We start from the raw sequence: 20,665 nt of genomic DNA, 5'->3' as shown, positions 1-20,665 counted from the left end.
ATTAAACTACATTTTGACTTCCAAATATAGAGTTGATATGAGTCACTTGACTGTTATGGAGATAGTTGCAGGGCAGCTGTGCACACTTCTCCATGTGCCACTTTCTAATGTTCCCTGTATTACCTTTGCTTCTCAGCATTAGCATGTGGCACCATTTTAGATTCATGGACTGCCCGTGGCTGTCATCTCGAAAGATCTGCACCAAGCCTCTGGAGACCATATGCCATTAATATTATCTATCTATCTATCTATTTACAATTAAAGAGTGCATTTGAACTTGTTGGCTTTGTCTGACACTTCTCCTTCTTCTTCTTATTCTCATCCTCTCAAAATCTCTACATGAATTCACTGTGGTGTTTTTCCATTCTTCTGTCCACTGTTTTCCAGTGGTCTTTTGAGCTTTCTGCACGAATATGTGATTTGCAACCAGAATTCCAATGACTTTACGTATTTTTATGGTATTGTTTGTAGCATTTATTTCTTGTTAAATCCTGCTTAATTTCTTCCAACCAGTTGATCTTGACTTTCTTTGAATTGATTATAGTTAATAGTTTTTTTAGTAAATCTATTATTGTCCATTCTACAGATGTGACCATAGAATTTCAAGAGTCTCCTGTTTATGGCATCAGTAAACTTATCTGTTGCTATGTACAGTTCTGTAGTTTTTCTTTTAATCCAAATGTCATTTATATGAGCGGAGCCATATATTTTTCCTAATAATTTTCCATTCTTGCTTTCCAATTTCATCATTTTTAGAGTAACTCATTCATTCATTCATTCATTCATTCTTTTATTTAGCTTCCATAGACTGTACAATTACATATTGTGAAATATTTCAACAGTATAGGAGTTGCTGAGTGATTTCTTAATATTAACAATAATATATGCACAATAATGAAAATTTTGAAGAAAAAAAATCAACAGAAACACCAAAAACCTCAATGTTAGGACAGCACATCTTAATTTTTTAAAATAATAAATAATATTAATAACCAATATTTACAAGACAAAATAAAAATAAAAATCAATGAGTGTGGTGTTAATAATACATACATAATCAATGTGACATTAACATATTTTAAAGGCTATATACTAGATATTAAGAACATTTACAAGTTAATAAGTAATAGCATCATTACCAGCACTTCATCATGTATTCCTCTGTACTATAGAAGCAGCTACTCAGCAGGAGATTTTTTGAAGCTGTGCTAAATGAACTGATGGGACTAATATCTTTAATCTTATTTGGAAGCTTATTATACAATCTGATTCCAACAGAGTCTACACGTCTCAAGGCAATGGTTTTACTCTTGTGCTCGATAAAAATATTATTTCTTGTTTGCATCTGGTAACTGTGATTGTCAAAATTCTTTCTGAAGGATCAATAATTTTTTTTCACGTGTAGAATGCATTGCATGGTGAATATGCTTGGTACTGGGAGTATCCTTAGTCTCTTAAATAATGGTCTGTAATGATCTTACTTGTTACGTCTCGATATAATTCTGGTAGTTCGTTTCTGTATTCGAAAAATAACATCAAGATTTGATTTGTAGCAGCTCCAGAGACCAATAGCATAAGTGATGACTGAATGGAAATATCCAAAATATGCTATTCTAACATATTCTTCACTACAACTATTAGGTAAAATCCTTAAGGCAAAACAAACAGATCTCAGAGGCTTCCCCATTTTTTAATATTTCAATCCCATCTTAATTTTTCGTTTATATGGACACCTAAAAATATTGTGGTCAACGTATTTTCAATTGCATTTGCATTTAATATAAGGTTATTATTTTTTTGCAGTTTTGTCATGGTAGATGCTTTGAATTCCATGTATTGGGTCTTTTTTAGGTTCAATGTTAATTTGTTTGTCCTCAACCATGATTCTAATCTAGACAGGACTGTATTTGCTGCACTTTCTATAGACATAGGGTCAGGATTATGAATAATTAATAAGTATGCTTGTATCATCAGCATACAGAACTGCAGTTTCTACTTGATTATTGTGAGGAAGATCATTCACATAGATCAAGAAAAGAACAGGCCCCAAAATACTACCCTGCAGAATACCTGAGTCTATGTTTTTTACCTGAGAGTGATATGTCTCATTATGCTCTTTAATTTCAATAAACTAACTGGGATCATTTATCCAGGTCGTTAACAATTCCTCTAACTCCAGTCTGATATACTGTAATTTGTGCAACAATATTTCATGATCAACAGTATCAAATGCCTTTGAAAGTTCAAGAAATAGTCATATCACAGTTTCATCATTATCAAGAGCATTTACAACCAACTGTGTAAAATGTGATAAAGAAGACAAAGTACTTCTGCCAGCCATGAACCTGTGTTGTGCATTATTTAACAAGTTATATTTGATTAAAAATTTAGTAAGCCGATCTTTCATAGCACATTCAAATATTTTTGAAATAACAGTAAATATTGATAATGGCCTCTGTGGCTCAGGTGTCAGTGCATCAGCCTATCACCGCTGGAAACCATAGTTCAAATCCCAGTCACTCCATGTGAGATTTGTGCTGGACAAAGCGGAGGCGGGACAGGTTTCTTTCTGGGTACTCTGGTTTTCCCTGTCATCTTTCATCCCAGCAATACTCTCCATTAACATTTGATTTTCATCTGTCAGTCGTTCATCATTGCCCCAGAGGAGTGAGACAGGCTTTGGCACAAAGATTGGGAGTTCTGGTAATACATCTGATTTATTTGCATTTTCAAGTTTGTATGGTAAGGTAGAAAGAAATCATTTATATAATTAGCCAAATGATGAGGGTCATTCATTTGTATTCCTTTATCATTTCTTATGACAGCAACATTATTTCTAACTTCATGTCTGTTGGTTTCTACCTTGGTTACATTCCATATGGTTTGTGATTTATTGCACAACTCTTTAACTTTCTTGTTATTCTGCATTATCTTAGCTGCCTTAAGAACTCTTCGATAGACTGATTTGTAGCTTTTAACATACAAAAAACCTGGTCACAACTCTGCTGCGCTAATCTACTTAGTGATTTATATTTTTGACTTGAAATCTGTATACCCTTCATGATCCATGTCTTTTTTGAAGTTTCATTAATGATTGCAAGTTTTGTTGGAAAATGTAATTCAAATTGCATTAAAAAATGCTTAAAAAGGTACTTTCGGTCAATGCTATGACCAAATGTTATTGGAGCCTAGATCAGTTGATTTCTACTTTCAATGAAACTGCCACATCCAGCTGCAGAGAAAAAACAAGTTAATTGTGCTGGCTTCATTTTGGTTGAATGCTTGTTAGCATTCTCAATTTCTAGTTGCAAAATTTGAGCATGATGATCTGATAATCCAAAATTTATATTGGGTGCTTGCATTTTAGAACAATGGAAATGAATTCAAATGAGGGGTTGCCGGCAAGAATCCCACTAGTCAGAAAATCACAATTGTGGGAAAACAAGAAAAACCGCATATCTTCGTCCCATAAATACCTAATTTTTTGTTTTGTTTAAATACTCTGTAGGCATCAGGGATGTTATGAGAACTCATTGAGTGATACCAAATTATATTCTCTGGGCGTGAAGAAGGAAAATGGATTGGACTAGTGGATTTTTTGCAGTTCTGGTAATACATCTGATTTATTTGCATTTTCAAGTTTGTATGGTAGGGATAGAAAGAAATCGTCAGAATTCAATACAACACCACTAAGATAATGCGTAATAATACTATATTTATATACCATATATATAAATGATTATTTATTAAATAAAGTGGAGGAAAATGTGATATATAGCATACAATGACACCTCAAAACATTAATTTTCACATTCATCACTATTGTCATCATTGTCTGTTTCATAGTCACAACTGGTTAGATACATCCACTGATACAGCTGTGCCAAAGGGGCTTGAGTAGTATGCTTTTGCTTGTAGGATTTGCGAGGTATTCGGCAAGTTTAAAAATGTCCTTAGCCTTCGCAGGTTTCATTGCAGGAGGGGATGGGAAAGCTCCTGGTAAGTTGATTGTGTCAGGAGTTTTGAACTTCGGATCTGTGATGATGTGATGGCTCCAAGGACCATGGTACGTTTGTCACAAATATACAGCTTTATGTTTAAAGTCACACCGTATATATTGAACACACTGAAGCCTGAATGCTGGCTTTGGTTTTTTACAAAACAAACTGTCAGTTGATTTTTTTAAATCCTTGAAATCTTGGTGGGTGAATATCTCCAAACCAAATGGAGATGGACGTGTTTGGGCCTTCAGAATCCTTTCATCTCAGTCTTCAGGAAGTTCGGCAATGGTAGTCTTCCTGTGTTGAGCAGAAATAAGTGAAAAGTCTTGGTCATTTGGTAGGTAGCTATGACCACAAACAGGAAAAAAGTATGTAACCCTTTTAAAAAGTTAGGGGGCAGGTTTGTCACTATCACATTTGTATGGGTCAGCTTAGAATGTAGTTTCGGAGGCATAAAGTGCTCCCGGCAAAACAACTGTCCTGTAACGACAAAGTTTTGTATTACACGATATCACTCTTATATTGTAGTAAATGAAATGGCGAGTGGGTTGTAGTACCGAAAGTGTCCAAGGACAAGTTCGGTTTGCCAAGTGCCCATAGACATGATGAGATCAAATGATGATGAAAACAACACATACACCCAGACCCCATGCCAGCGGAATTAACCAATTATGATTAAAATTCCCTACCCTACCGGGAATCAAACCTGGGACTCCTGTGACCAAAGGCCAGCATGCTAACCAGCTTTTATTGTAGTGATTCCATGTTACTCTATATGCTTTTTAAAGTTTGGTGTCCCTTTCTGAATTGGCTTTATTGTCTAGTCCAGATGGTAATATAACTTCTCTGAGATATTTGAAGGAAGACACTGTACTGTACATTAGTATACGAGTAATATCCTATTAGAATTTAGTGTGCTTATTTTATTATTGTAAAATATTTGTGTAGTACTGGTGTAGTAGAGGTATCCGTAGAAACTCTTACTAAATATTGTTGTTTGTAATTAGGATAGGCTTAATTGCAGTTTGGAATTGTGTAGTTCTTGTGTATTACTTTCGATATTCAGTAATTAACAGCAGTTTTTATCCTGTTAGGGGTTGTAGGATAAAAAATAGAGCACAACTAAGTAGTATTGTAGTGTTGTAGTCATATATTAATTACCTTATTGTTGTGTGATCTTTGAGTACTACCCCAGACAGTATATCCCTCTATTCATTTATTTTTTGCAAATAAGTTATTTTATTTTTAATTTCATTTTTCCCCCTAAAGAATGGCTAAGGAGCGCGAGTGTACGAACTGTGGGTGTGGCGAGGCATTGAGGGGTATGAGGGAGGAGTTGGAAAGTTTGAGGGAGATAATTAGGATTCTCACAGAAGACAGGAAGGAAGATAGGACTCCCTCAAACAATGTGCAGGTTACAGTAGGTATACAAGAGGGAGGGGAAGAAAAGGGAGGGAGTTGTAGAAGACAGGTGGTCTAATGTTCTAAGGGGAAGGAGATTGCAGGCTAAGGGCTCTATTCAGGATCAGAATTCAGGACAGGTGTCTGTGTGAAATCGGTACGAGTTACTCCAGGTAGAACAACAGAGGGAAGATGAGGGACAGGGAACTGTTGGTGAGATGTGTGGAAGTAAGAGGAAGGGAAAAGGTAGGAAAGGGAAATGTAGAGTAGAGGGTAGGAAAAGACAGGTGGAACAGGGTCATGGGAAGGAGAAAAGGGAGGAGGAAGTAGCTTCTGCAGCTATCAGGAAAAATAGGGCTGACCAGGAGGGGAGGGGATCAAATGAGGTGGGTAGGGTTGAGGCTCTGGTCATGGGGGATTCCATCGTTAGACACGTGGGGAAAGTGTGTGGAGGAAAGGGAACCAGGGTAGAATGTTATCCAGGAATTAGGTTGAGGCAGATGTTGAGGAAAGTAGAAGAGAGGGAGGAGGGGAAGGAGAAGGTGGTAGTGTTTTACGTTGGTACCAACAATGTAAGGCAAGCTGATATAAGTACCAACATAGTTGGAAATGTGTGGGATCTGGTAAATGCAGCACGGGTGGAGTTTAAGAAAGCGGAGATTGTTATTAGTGGAATACTGTGTAGGAGGGATACTGACTGGAGGGTGATTGGGGATTTAAATGAGACTATGGAGTGGGTATGTGGGAAACTGGGAGTGAAATTTCTAGATCCTAATGGGTTGGTAGGAGATAGAGATCTGCACTCGGATGGCCTTCATTTAAACTGCAGTGGTACGTATAAGTTAGGAAATTTGTTTGGAAGGGTAATAGGGAAGTACATTCAGGGAAACGGGATGGCCTAGGGAGCGGTGATAAGGGAACAGGGAACTGGAAATCAAGTAGGGATGACATAAAATTGTTAGTGTTGAACTGTAGAAGTTACAGAAAGGCATAGAATTAAGTAATTTAATAGATATATATATTTACCAGATATTGTAATAGGAGTTGAATCATGGCTGAGAAATGATATAATGGATGCAGAAATTTTCTCACGGCACTGGAGTGTGTATCGTAGAGATAGGATAGGAATGGTGGGAGGGGTAGTGTTCATTCTGGTGAAAGAAGAATTTGTAAGCTACGAAAAAGTTAAAGGTGAGACACATGAAATTCTAGGTGTAAGGCTCATTTCTAAAGATAATAGGCAACTTGATGTATTTGGAGTGTACAGATCGGGAAAGGGTAGCACCGACGTGGATTCGGAATTATTTGATAGGATAGTCGGCTATGTGGGAAACGACATGGAAAGAAATGTGATTGTAGCGGGAGATCTGAATTTGCCAGATGTCTATTGGGAAGGAAATGCGAACGACAGGAAGCATGACCAAAAATGGCAAGTAAGTTAATATGGGAAGGACAGCTGATTCAGAAAGTGATGGCACCAACCAGAGGGAAAAATATCCTGGATGTGGTGCTGATAAAACCAGATGAGCTCTATAGGGAAACTGAAGTAATAGATGGTATTAGTGATCATGAAGCTGTTTTTGTGGTAGTTGAAAATGAATGTGATAGAAAGGAAGGTCTTAAAAGTAGGACTATTAGACAGTACCATATGGCTGATAAAGCAGGCATGAGGCAGTTTCTAAAAAGGAACTATGATCGGTGGAAAACGGTAAATACAAATGTAAACAGACTCTGGGATGGGTTTAAAGAAATTGTTGAGGAATGCAAAAACAGGTTTGTACCTTTAAGGGTGGTAAGGAATGGTAAAGACCCACCTTATTATAATAGAGAAATAAAGAGACTAAGAAGGAGGTGCAGACTGGAAAGAAATAAATTTAGATATGGCTGTGGAAGTAAGGAGAAATTGAAGGAACTTACTAGAAAATTGAATCTAGCAAAGAAGGCAGCTAAGGATAACATGATGGCAAGCATAATTGGCAGTCATACATATTTTAGTGAAAAATGGAAGGGTATGTATAGGTATTTTAAGGCAGAAACAGGTTCCAAAAAGGACATTCCAGGAATAATTAATGAACAAGGGGAGTGTGTATGTGAGGATCTTCAAAAGGCAGAAGTATTCAGTCAGGAGTATGTAAAGATTGTTGGTTACAAGGATGATGGAAATTCTAAGTTCCCATGGAGGGAATTAGATTCTTTTCCACCAATAGAGCGTATCAAAAATCAGATCAAAAATTAGATGGATGGCTTTTCCGGCGTTTGCTCTATTGGTGGAAAAGAATCTAATTCCCTCCATGGGAACTTAGAATTTCCATTTGGAATTGCTAGGCGGGCATTAATTCCATTGTGGAGTTTTATCTCCCGTATGCAGTTATCAGACTGTGCTTCATAAATAAGCTTCTGATAAGTTCACCTGCATACACCCCAGCGTCAGTGGGTAGGGTCTGACACATCCCACTCTGAAGAGTCTAGTGTCAGACCTAAGACGAAACGCTGGTTAATAGAGCAAACGCCGGAAAAGCCATCCATCTAATTTTTGATCTGATACAAGGATGATGTCGAGATAGAGGAGGAGACTAAGGCCAAAGAAGTAATAAAATTTACGTATGATAACAATGACATTTACAATAAGATACAAAAGTTGAAAACTAGAAAAGCGGCTGGAATTGATCAGATTTCTGGGGATATACTAAAGACAATGGGTTGAGATATAGTACCATATCTGAAGTACTTATTTGATTATTGTTTGGTCAGAGGAGCTATACCAGATGAATGGAGAGTTGCTATAGTAGCCCCTGTGTATAAAGGAAAGGGTGATAGACATTAAGCTGAAAATTACAGGCCAGTAAGTTTGACATGCATTGTATGTAAGCTTTGGGAAGGCATTCTTTCTGATTATATTAGACATGTTTGTGAAATTAATAACTGGTTCGATAGAAGGCAATTCGGTTTTAGGAAAGGTTATTCCACTGAAGCTCAACTTGTAGGATTCCAGCAAGATATAGCAGATATCTTGGATTCTGGAGGTCAAATGGACTGTATAACGACTGACCTGTCTAAAGCATTTGATAGGGTGGATCATGGGAGACTACTGGCAAAAATGAGTGCAATTGGACTAGACAAAAGAGTGACTGAATGGGTTGCTATATTTCTAGAAAATAGATCTCAGAGAATTAGAGTAGGTGAAGCTCTATCTGACCCTGTAATAATTAAGAGGGGAATTCCTCAAGGCAGTATTATTGGACCTTTATGTGTTGTTATATATATAAATGATATGAGTAAAGGAATGGAATCGGAGGTAAGGCTTTTTGCGGATAATGTTATGCTCTGTAGAGTGATAAATAAGTTACAAGATTGTGAGCAACTGCAACGTGACCTCGAAAATGTTGTGAGATGGACAGCAGGCAATGGTATGTTGATAAACGGGGTTAAAAGTCAGGTTGTGAGTTTCACAAATAGGAAAAGTTCTCTCAGTTTTAATTACTGCGTTGATGGGGTGAAAGTTCCTTTTGGGGATCATTGTAAGTATCTAGGTGTTAATATAAGGAAAGATCTTCATTGGGGTAATCATATAAATATGATTGTAAATAAGGGGTACAGATCTCTGCACATGGTTTTGAGGGTGTTTAGAGGTTGTAGTAAGGATGTAAAGGAGAGAGCGTATTTGTCTCTGGTGAGACCCCCCAACTAGAGTATGGTTCCAATGTATGTGACCCTCACCAGGATTACTTCATTCAGGAACTGGAAAAAATCCAAAGAAAAGCAGCTCGATTTGTTCTGGGCAATTTCCGACAAAAGAGTAGCGTTCCAAAAATGTTGCAAAGTTTGGGCTGGGAAGACTTGGGAGAAAGGAGACGAGCTGTTCGACTAAGTGGTATGTTCCGAGCTGTCAGCGGAGAGATGGCGTGGAATGACATTAGTAGACGAATAAGTTTGAATGGCGTTTATAAAAGTAGGAAAGATCACAATATGAAGATGAAGTTGGAATTCAAGAGGACAAACTGGGGCAAATATTCATTTATAGGAAGGGGAGTTAGGGATTGGAATAACTTACCAAGGGAGACGTTCAATAAATTTCCAATTACTTTGAAATCATTTAGGAAAAGGCTAGGAAAGCAACAGATAGGGAATCTGCCACCTGGGCGACTGCCCTAAATGCAGATCAGTATTGATTGATTGATTGATCCATATGAAATTATCCCATATTTCGTCTGTAATTGGGATCTCCTGATACTTTGATATACATTTTCCATATAATGAGTTTTCTCATATGGTATTTGGGGCCCTGTCTTTGATGCTATCTCATGTAACTGCTCTATGGCAGTTTCTTCACTAGTCTTAGTAATGACAACTTTTTTTTTTTGCTAGTGGCTTTATGTCGCATCAACACAGATAGGTCTTTTGGCGTTGATGGGATATAAAAGGCCTAGGAGTTGGAAGGAATCAGCCGTGACCTTAATTAAGGCACAGCCCTAATATTTGCCTTGTGTGAAAATGGGAAACCACAGAAAACCATCTTCAGGGCTGCCAACAGTGGGATTCGAACCCACTATCTCCTGGATGCAAGCTTACAGTTGTGCACCCCTGACTGCATGGCCAACTCGCCCGGTAATAATGACAGCTAGATCATCAGCAAAAGCCAGGCACTTCACCTCGATTCTCTGTCGTGAAGTCCCTTTGCTTATACCTTCAATTAATTCTCCTATTCTCTAAAGACTTTATCTAACATCAAGTTAAACAGAGTCAGGGAAAGGCCATCTCCTGGGTAAACTCCTGTACGTACTTCAAAAGGCTCCAATATTTCAGCAAGAAACTTTACTATGGCTGTTTTGTCTTTGAGAGTCTGGCAGATTAGTACTCTTGTCTTCCTATCCAGTCTGACCTCTTCTAAGTTGTCAAAATCGGTTGGTCTGTCAATAGAGTCAAATACTTTCTTAAAGTCTGCAAAATGTGACAAACTTGTTGATACTTCAGCATATCCTTAATATCGTCTTCAGACTCCAAATTTGCTCAGCACACGATCTACCTTTTCTAAAGCCTGCTTGGTACTCGCCAATCAAATTATCTCTTTATTGTTCAACTCTATTTTAGAAAGCATGAGGTAGAATCATATAGATAACTGGCAAAAGAAATAGGCCTCTGTCGTTGTTAAGGTCTGTTCTATCATCCTTTTTATGCAATGGATAATTGTACTCTTCCAATCCTTTGAAATCATTTCAGTTTGCCATATGGACTATGGAATTAAAGGCAGATTATTAAAAGCAATCAAAGGCATTTATGTTGACAATTGGGCTTCAGTGAGAATTGATGGCAGAATGAGTTCTTGGTTCAGGGTACTTACAGGGGTTAGACAAGGCTGTAATCTTTCACCTTTGCTGTTTGTAGTTTACATGGATCATCTGCTGAAAGGTATAAAATGGCAGGGAGGGATTCAATTAGGTGGAAATGTAGTAAGCAGTCTGGCCTATGCTGACGACTTGGTCTTAATAGCAGATTGTGCCGAAAGCCTACAGTCTAATATCGTGGAACTTGAAAATAGGTGCAATGAGTATGGTATGAAAATTAGCCTCTCGAAGACTAAATTGATGTCAGTAGGTAAGAAATTCAACAGAATTGAATGTCAGATTGGTGATACAAAGCTAGAACAGGTCGATAATTTCAAGTATTTAGGTTGTGTGTTCTCCCAGGTTGGTAATATAGTAAGTGAGATTGAATCAAGGTGCCGTAAAGCTAATGCAGTGAGCTCGCAGCTGCGATCGACTGTATTCTGTAAGAAGGAAGTCAGCTCCCAGACGAAACTATCTTTACATCGGTCTGTTTTCAGACCAACTTTGCTTTACGGGAGCGAAAGCTGGGTGGACTCAGGATATCTTATTCACAAGTTAGAAGTAACAGACATGAAAGTAGCAAGAATGATTGCTGGTACAAACAGGTGGGAACAATGGCAGGAGGGCACTCGGAATGAAGAAATAAAGGCTAATTTAGGAATGAACTCGATGGATGAAGCTGTACGCATAAACCGGCTTCGGTGGTGGGGTCATGTGAGGCGAATGGAGGAGGATAGGTTACGTAGGAGAATAATGGACTCTGCTATGGAGGGTAAGAGAAGTAGAGGTAGACCAAGACGACGATGGTTAGACTCGGTTTCTAACGATTTAAAGGTAAGAGGTATAGAACTAAATGAGGCCACAACACTAGTTGCAAATCGAGGATTGTGGCGACGTTTAGTAAATTCACAGAGGCTTGCAGACTGAACGCTGAAAGGCATAACAGTCTATAATGATAATGTATGTATGTATGTATGTATGTATGTATGTATGTATGTATGTATGTATATTTCTGTTAGGAGTGCATGAATTCTTCTTATGAGGTCATCTCCTCCTATTTTCAGCATCTCTGCAGTTATGCTTTTTCTCCAGGGATTTTGTTATTTTTAAGCGATTGGATTATATCTTTTATTTCTTGCGTTGTTGGGGGATGTGTGTCTGGGTTTGGCACAAGTTTTTCAAAGTGCAGTCTTTCCAGTGGTGGATCACAGTTCAGTATTATTATTATTATCATAATCATCATCATCATCATCATCATTATTATTATTATTAATATTATTGACTTTGTACAAAACTTGCAATTTAATATTTTGGACCTAAAAAAAGAAATGCAGCAGGTATGATACAAAAATTGACATTTCAAAGTCCAAAGTGATATACGTTAGAAGAAAATTAATGGATGGAATACCAGTTATCTAATTTGATCAGAAATTTTGTAGGAGGAGAGATTTAGATTAGAGAGATTGAAATTGAAGTATGTTGAATTCCCATTGCTCCTTAGGCTGCTTCTTTTATAAAGATGATGTTAATAGTGCTTGATTGCCATGGATAAATTTAACTTTGTATAGTTTTTCATTTGAATTCTACCATGTAAATAATATTATGTGTTTTACATTATATTTTAGATTGAAACATCCCTGCCAAGGCTGTGCACCACCATATTCTTTCAAGAATCATATGCCACTGGATATAAACACTACACTGTTTAAGGTAAAATAAACTGTTGACAAATTGTGTGAGGGGGAGATTTTGGTATTAATGAGAACATATTAGGTACATTCTCACCATGATCAGCAGCAGGACAGTCAAATGTAATCTGTTTCTTCTGTTTCAGCATAGAGTTTATGCTGCTCCAATGTCTGGCAATATTGATAGTCCAGAGGGTGGATTTGATGCACTTATGCAAGCTATGGTCTGTACTGATCACATTAAATGGCGTGAAAATGCTCGACGACTGCTTGTTTTCTCCACAGATGCACCATTTCATCTTGCTGGGGATGGAAGGGTAATAATAAATATATTGCTATTTTTTTTTTCTTGATAGTTGATTTGTCTTGTTTTGAGAAGTTCTGCCATACACAAAGAACCTAATAAATATATTGCTGTTTTTTTTTCCCTTGATAGTTGATTTGTCTTGTTTTGAAAAGTCCTGCCATACACAAAGGACCTATAACTGCTTTTATTTCTGTTTTGTTTGTGTTTAGCACATCACACTCATGACACAGTCTAATATATACAGTCGCAAAGCTCCGATTATATTTTTCATTAGAGGTGACTACAGCACTCGAAACAGCGAGGTAGAGGAAGCGCTGTACGTTGACGTACTACCACTACAGTCTAAAATGGTCATAACTTCTGAATCATTCGTGCAAATAATGTCCTGACAAGGTTATTGTAATCCTTATAAAATACTGGAGGAGGTCAAATAATTTATTTCAGTGAGGAGTTTGAGGATAATATCGAACTACTTATTTAATCTTAAAGAGTTTGTTTTAATGCTGGACTATAACATAAAATTGCTTCTAGAGGGCAACCGATTGGAAATAGGTACATACCATTGCAGACTTTTTTGTAGAGGTTTCTATGCTCTACAATTCATCTGCTTACACTTGGGATCTATCATTGATGGTTTACGCAGTGTAAGCCAAGAAAGCAAGTAACCAACATTTTTGTCTCTTTCTTCATATTTACTGTATATCGGATCAGGGATACTGTATTATTTCACGAGCTTCGAAATATATTCAGAAATATAAGTTATTAGCACATAATAGTATTAGTGTTATTGGTTTTACATCCCACTAACTATGTATTTGAGTACCTTCACCATCGGACTGAAACAGGATCGAACTTGCCAAGTTGGGCTGAGAAGGCCAGCGCTCTACTATCTGAGATGCTACTCAGCCCCGCTATTAGCACATAATAATTATAGAAAATATAATTTCCATTTATTCATTTATATCTGACACCTTTTTAACATTCGAGCTATAATAATGGAGATATTCAAGAGTTTATTACAAAGTGTATCAACAGCCAAGCATTGCTGACGAAGTATTGTTATGCCATCACAGTAGCAAACTAACTGGCTATGATGGTTGTTGTCATGATTGTCTTTATAATATGCAAAATAATAATAATGTTATTTGTGTTATGTCTCACTAACAACATTTACGGTTTTCTGAGACGAGGTGCCGTAATCTTGTCCCACGGGAGTTCTTTTTATGTGTCGACAATTTATAGCGCCACATGCGTTTCCATAATATGTTGACTGCATTTTAATCAGTACAGTGGTTCTACTTTAGATATTGACAACATGAACATGGCTCATGTAGTGAACCACTATAATTATTGTTATATGCTAATAGCTGGGCTGAGTAGCAACTCAGATGGTAGAGCGCTGACCTTCTTAGCCCAACTTGGCAGGTTCGATCCTGTCCCAGTCCAGTGGTGAAGGTGCTCAAATATGTAGTTAGTGGGACGTAAAACCAATAACACTAACATTATTATGTGCTAATAACTTATATTTTTTGATATATTTTGAAGCTCGTGAAATAATACAGTATCCCTGATCTGATATACAGTAAATACAAAGAAAGAGACAAAATGGTCGGTCACTTGCTTTCTTGGCTTACGCTGCTTGAACCGTCAACAATAGACCTCAAGTGTAAGCATACGAATTGTAGAGCATAGAAATCTCTACAAAAAGTCCGCAATGGTATATACAGTACCTATTTCCAACCAGTTGCCCTCGAGAAGCGAATTTATGTCATAGTCCGCGATAAAAAGCTCCTTAAAATTAAATAAATGTTTCGATATTATCCTCGAACTCCTCATGAAAATAAATTGTTTGACTTCCTCCACTATTTCATAAGGATTACAATAACCTTGTCTAGTAGTAATACGTTCCCTGTTGTCTGCTAGCAAGTAGCCTCTACCTTGCCGGTAGAGGTGCTAGTGTCACTCCAGCTATCAAATGGATGAACCTTCCTCTTATTAGAGCTTCGCGACTGTATATATTAGACTGTGCTCATGGGACTAATTAGGGCACAGTTTACCAGTTGTTTAGTTAGTAAAACCTACAATTTCATCCAGCATTTCCTCCATAAAAATAAATTCAAAGCTCCTAAATGATTGATTATGGTAGCAGCCACTTGTTTTGCCATAGGCATTTGGTTTATTGAGTTGTAACAACTGGTTTGCTGTGTTGGAGGGGGGCCTTTATGTTCTAAAGTGCATGACCAACCTTATCGGTATAAACAGGAGGTGGTAAATCACCAGCTCCCCTGGTCAGACTTTCCTTTTCAGTTGATTGCTTCGGATCAGATGTATGGCCGTCTACTTCCACAGTAATATCTTCCTCTTCTTCGTCGAAAGCCATTGGACAAATGAATTTGACAACAGACTCATCAGTTTCTTTACACATTAACTGGCATAGTATTGCTCCTACTTTCCTTTGACAACAGAGAGAGCCCTACTAATTTAAATTCAAGGGCTTGAATCCATTTCCCTCTGAAAATGATGAAAATGGTACTTTTTTCTACACTATATCCTTTCTGTTTCTCTTCAGTGGTCCATGCCAAGAAAGAGTCAATCACTTAATCTGCTTCAAAATAAACTGTGCTGTCACTGAAAAAAAAAAAAAAAAAATTGCTTGTTTTATCGCAAGAAGGCACAATTGATCAGAACTGACCAGATTACTATAACATGAGGTGGCGTATATGGTGTAAACAACCAGCCTGTCATTCACCAAGGTCTGAAGGTTAACTGTCCAAAAATAACTCTACAACCCCTATAACATATGGTTCAGGAGGAATCCATTCGAAGGTACTGAACAGGATGGAATGTTCGCTTGCATGAACTTTAAGATAATAAGACATATCTGAAGACTGTGTGCATCCTTCTTCGTATTTAAAAGGCTACTCACTTAACTCAGAAATCAGATTAAAATGTCCTGATCCATGTTCTGCACGGCACTATGGTTCAAATTAAAACAAAACTTATGACAAATCATCACACATTAGGAATATTCTGATGCCTTTTTTTTTTTTAACCCTAAAACTATGCACTGGGGCACTGAGAGTACCAGGAAAATTTTACTTCGAAACAATTTGATGTTCGCTACCTCTATAGTCTCCTGCCTCTGCAACATTTCTTTGACCTTCATACTCTCTCAGCTCATTCACTAACTGTAATGAGTGATTACTGCTTGTATATCAAAATATATGTTTGGGGCATACAGTTCCTCAATGTATGGTTAATGAAACTTTATACCATTGTAAGCTGTTTGGTTTTTAATATCTTTTTAACATGTACCTTTGTGCTGTATGTTGAGTGTTTGAAATGGATTGCCTTGAAAGCAATGAGCAGATTTTACCAGAATTGTGTAGGTCTGAGCCTAACATCCTAGTTTTCTAATTTAGTAACACTACAGGCAGAATTGGCAAGATACTGGATAAATATGACATAAAAACCACCTATGAACCACACTGGAAATTAGCCCGTTATCTACCACCAGTAAAAGACATAAGAGAACTACAGCCTCTTGGAGTATACCACATTGAATGTACAGTAGCTGCAGAACGTGTTACGTCAGTGAAACAAAACGTCTGATCTCTACCTGCCTAAAAGAACACATCCATTGCACCAAGAACCAAATTACAGATATTTCAGCTGTAGCCAAGCATTCCTACAAAACAAGACACGGAATATCATTTGACAAGACCAAGATTCTAACAGCTATCCCTTGGAATCCTGAAAGGAAAATCCATGAGGCTATCGAAATCAAGAATTACCCGAACAATATGAATTTAGAAGAAGGATATAAAATCAGCAATTCTTGGATGCCTATCATGCATAGATTAAGAAATACAGACCTCAACATAAACACGCAGGACGAACCTCTAATTACATAACAACGTGGGCAAGTCCCACTACCTGGCTGTTCCAGAACTCTCACGAGACAGCCAGGGGGCTTATGTTAGTCAGAGAGGCTAGGATATATAAGGCCAAGGTCAAGAACCACTTTCGTAGTGCGACTGCTGTCTGGGAGACTGATTACCTTGAATCAAATAGGGGTTCTTCAGTCGCCTTGACCAAGAATACTGCAGTATATTTGAAATGTCAGCAAACTGTACCGAATGTATAGAAAACAACAACACAGTTCAACCCAGAAAAATAACTAAATAATTCTAAACACCATGAAAGCTTCACTTCTAAGATAAAAATCAATGGAATTTACAACTGGGTTATTTGTTGTTTTAAGTTCAACATAGTTTGTCATAGTTACACAGCTTCATAGGTATTCCCCAAATATTTGGTCATCACCATTAATTGTTGTTAATTCTTTAGCTTTGTACATAGTATAAAGGTTTATGATGTCCTGTGTTTTCAGTTGGCTGGCATCACAGAACCAAACGATGGCCTATGTCACATGAAGGATGATGAATATACTGATAGTTTGCTTTTTGACTACCCATCTATTGCTCAGGTCAGTATATAGCTTATTGTCATATTCAGCAGTTTATTGATGAATGACATTGGTATTCAAGTTTTATCAAATGAAGTTAATGCTATACAAGGTCTCCTTTTTCAGTAGAAAAGGTCATAATTTGAAACTGAACAACCATACAGCTCCACTTTTTGTACCTTTTTTTAAACATGTTGAGTGCCAAGTGACCCCATTTGGGTACGTGAAGTAGTAAAGTTTTCGAATTTCACGTCCACATATGGAATCGTACGTTCGATCGAAATCCAGAACTGTGCATACCCATTTAGCTGCACAGTACATGTGTATTTTGAAGCTGTATCAAGCTTCTTCCTGCCATCTGCTGGCCATCTATTTAAGTACGTGCTTAGTCCACCTTTCATTCGTCAATTCCTGTTTTGGTGTGACCCCATATTGGTATGGCAGGAGCGCTTGTAGGGTCACAAAGTCATTGTCTATCTCGCGCACAGATTATTTATGTTGGTGTGCAGTGCTGAGAGTTTCCTTTTGTGTGAGTTAGTTTGTTCATTACTCTTATGAGTAAATCGAGCAGTAAGAGACATAGTGGAGATAGTCTGGATGATTTATTGAACAGTGACGATGTAGATAAGAAATATATTTACAGTGACTTTGAACCCAGTACAGACAATGACATTGCAGAAAGTAGTGACAGTGCGGGAATTGATCATCAAAGGAAAACGTGGATAGGGTTGCACTGCAAGGAACAGCCGCGAATAATGATAATAACAGCAGCAACTGGGGACCTTGCATTTTTGCTCAGTGTGACTTTCCTTTTGAAGGGGCTGAGGCACTTCACACAGGGATGACAAATATTTCTTATGACATTTATTGTTTATTCGTTACAGATGAAGTTGTCATTTAGCTGAAATTTGTTTTCTTGCCCATCCTACGAGTCTAAATAAAGCAAATTCATAGTCTGAACAAGCTAACATGTCTCTCATAATCAACAACATATAACATGTCACGTCCCTGCAAAGGAAAAGGTAAGTATGGCCGAGTGTTGGGACATTAACTACTGTATAAATGCGACCCCATATAGGGGCGCGTGTATGCTTACAATTTTTAATGACCAATATGACCCCATACGGGGTTGCAATATTGTACCTTATACTGTATACATAATAAGTCAACCCACGAGTGGCTGCTATATGAGAATTTCTCTCACATTTTTTGTATTGTGAGTTAACTTCTCAGCAATGCAAGGGAGGTGACTGTTCCCTCTCTAGGTGAGTTAATAACTGTTGTGAGTAAGGAAATTCACATTTGAAGGATAAGCATGCCCTCCTCTAGTCGGAATAAAGATTTTTACGAGTTCGTGCACCCTATGTGAGAGGTTCTCTCATTGCACGACCAGTGGCATTGGTGTTATGTTGAAGTCGAGAGGGAAACTTTCTGCTGTTGTAGGCGTTAGTATTTGACTTAAGACATGCACGTAACGTTCTCCATTTGCAATTACTGATAAACGAGTCTTCAAAAAAAAAGAATGTTGGGAAATAAATGCTGTTACAAACTCCAGCTACCTCAAATGTTAGAGAGAAGACGTATGGTACTTTGTTCTTGCTTTTGTATTGCGACTGTCAGGAAGTTCTGTATTATTAACAATGTCATTGGTTTTACGTCCCAATAACTACTTTTTACGGTTTTCGCAGATGGGAAGGTGCTGAAATTTTGTCCCACAAGAGTTTTTATATGCCAGTAAAGCTACGGCTGACAGATCTGAGCACCTTCGAATACCACTGAACTGAGCCAGGATCGAACTAGCCATTCAGCTCGGCACTCTTGTGAATATTACATACTTACATGTGACTGAACTAATGACTAATTTCTATTAAGAAGTAATTTGTTTCTGTAATATACAGATAATCAGTTTTTTTAATCTAAACTGTATAACGCAGTCTTTATGTCTCATTTCCGTAATTCGTTTCACTCTTACGCCTCACAAAATTATAGAAGATATACGTAGGTCGAGTCATAAGTCGCGAACAGGAGACAATGCAGAAAATCTAAGATATGCATTTGGAAACGTACGGTATGTACTTGCGGATGATGCCACTAGATGGTGTATGTAAACAACAGTGTGGGTCTAAGCATGCCCCCAAGTTCAGTGTGTGAGTGAGAGCTTCACAGAATGGAAGTCAACAAGCAGGAGCAATGATCGTATATTAAAATAGCAGTTCTCCACAGCAGAAATGCATCCCAATGCCATAGAGAGCTGCGGGAAGCATTAGATGTGCATGCCATGCCCTATAGAACAGTGGCGAGGTGGGTGGAGATGTTAGCGATACACATCCAGCGAATGGTATTCAGCGCCTGCCCCACCGCTGGCAACGCACAGTGGAAACCTTGGGTGATTATTTTGAAGGTCTGTAACCAGTAGAGACCTGTCGTTTGTACCTAGTCTTGTGTATTTGTTGTCTATACCATAATAAAACAATCTTTACCAATGGCCTGTGTTCTGTCACTTTCCTACGAGAATCTCCTGAAGTCAGAATTTGTCTTCAGGCACTATGCATAAGTACATGTCCTTGTCTCCTGTTTGCCAGAAAAAAAAAAATAGTTGCCATGACTTACGACTCGACCCTCGTATTTATTTTAAGTTTAATGTGAGAGGAAGTCTCATGTGTGACCACTCATGTTACAATTCGCCGAGCGACCACTCACTGGTTAACGTAATATATTATAAATACGTCCTCATTTCTGCGATCACTTGCTTGGTTAATCCTTTGAACGTTTTGTCACTAGGGAGTAATTAAATGTTATTAGCTCTCGACACTAGATGGCAATCCTATGAATTTTTGGGCTTGCACTCAACATGTTAACTGTAAGCTACCTTGAAAAAGTGCTCTATCTGTAGCTGTGAGAACCTGACTCCTCCCTTGATTTTTGGTGCATAGTAGTAATGGAAAAGGATAGCCCAGATTTGTGTACTGTTTCTGTAGATGTATGGCTGCGGTTAGTTCCTGGAGTGGCCTGGTTCTTCCAGCGACTTTCACTGCTCAACCACGCTGGCAAGTTTTTTTTTTTTGAGTTTTGTTCTGATAAAGAAAAAAGGGAACTACTCATTCATTACCAAACATATCCAGTCTTTTACATAACAGTTTGTTAAAACTCCATCCAAATAAGGTTAACCTTTTGACTCCAGCTGACTGCTGTAGCAGTCGGGAGAGAGCCATGCTGGGTAGGCAGTGGACTCCTGAAGTGGTCATGCAGGAGTGATGTCACATGGACCGAGCTCGATAGCTGCAGTCGCTTAATTGCGGCCAGTGTCCAGTATTCGGGAGATAGTAGGTTCGAACCCCACTATCGGCAACCCTGAAAATGGTTTTCCGTGGTTTCCCATTTTCACACCAGGCAAATGCTGGGGCTGTACCTTAATTAAGGCCACAGCCGATTCCTCCCCACTCGTAGCCATTTCCTGTCCCATCGTCGCCATAAGA

The 20,665-nt window shown here is 38.1% G+C and overlaps 1 protein-coding gene across 2 annotated transcripts in view; it reads left to right on the top strand.

Annotated features, from left to right (window-relative positions):
- Positions 1–20,665, top strand: part of LOC136877290 (integrin beta-PS) — a 151,514-nt gene that overhangs the window by 51,915 nt on the left and 78,934 nt on the right. For both annotated transcript variants that reach the window (XM_067151217.2, XM_067151218.2), the window contains exons 4-6: positions 12,352–12,436; positions 12,561–12,731; positions 17,115–17,210. In XM_067151217.2, coding sequence (XP_067007318.2) covers positions 12,352–12,436; positions 12,561–12,731; positions 17,115–17,210 — 352 coding nt within the window. The remainder of the gene's footprint in view (positions 1–12,351; positions 12,437–12,560; positions 12,732–17,114; positions 17,211–20,665) is intronic.

This window comes from Anabrus simplex, chromosome 7, assembly GCF_040414725.1.
Source record: "Anabrus simplex isolate iqAnaSimp1 chromosome 7, ASM4041472v1, whole genome shotgun sequence".
Lineage (NCBI taxonomy): Eukaryota > Metazoa > Arthropoda > Insecta > Orthoptera > Tettigoniidae > Anabrus > Anabrus simplex.
The sequence above is the reverse complement of the archived record's forward strand: the minus strand, read 5'-3'. Positions and strand labels throughout refer to the sequence as shown.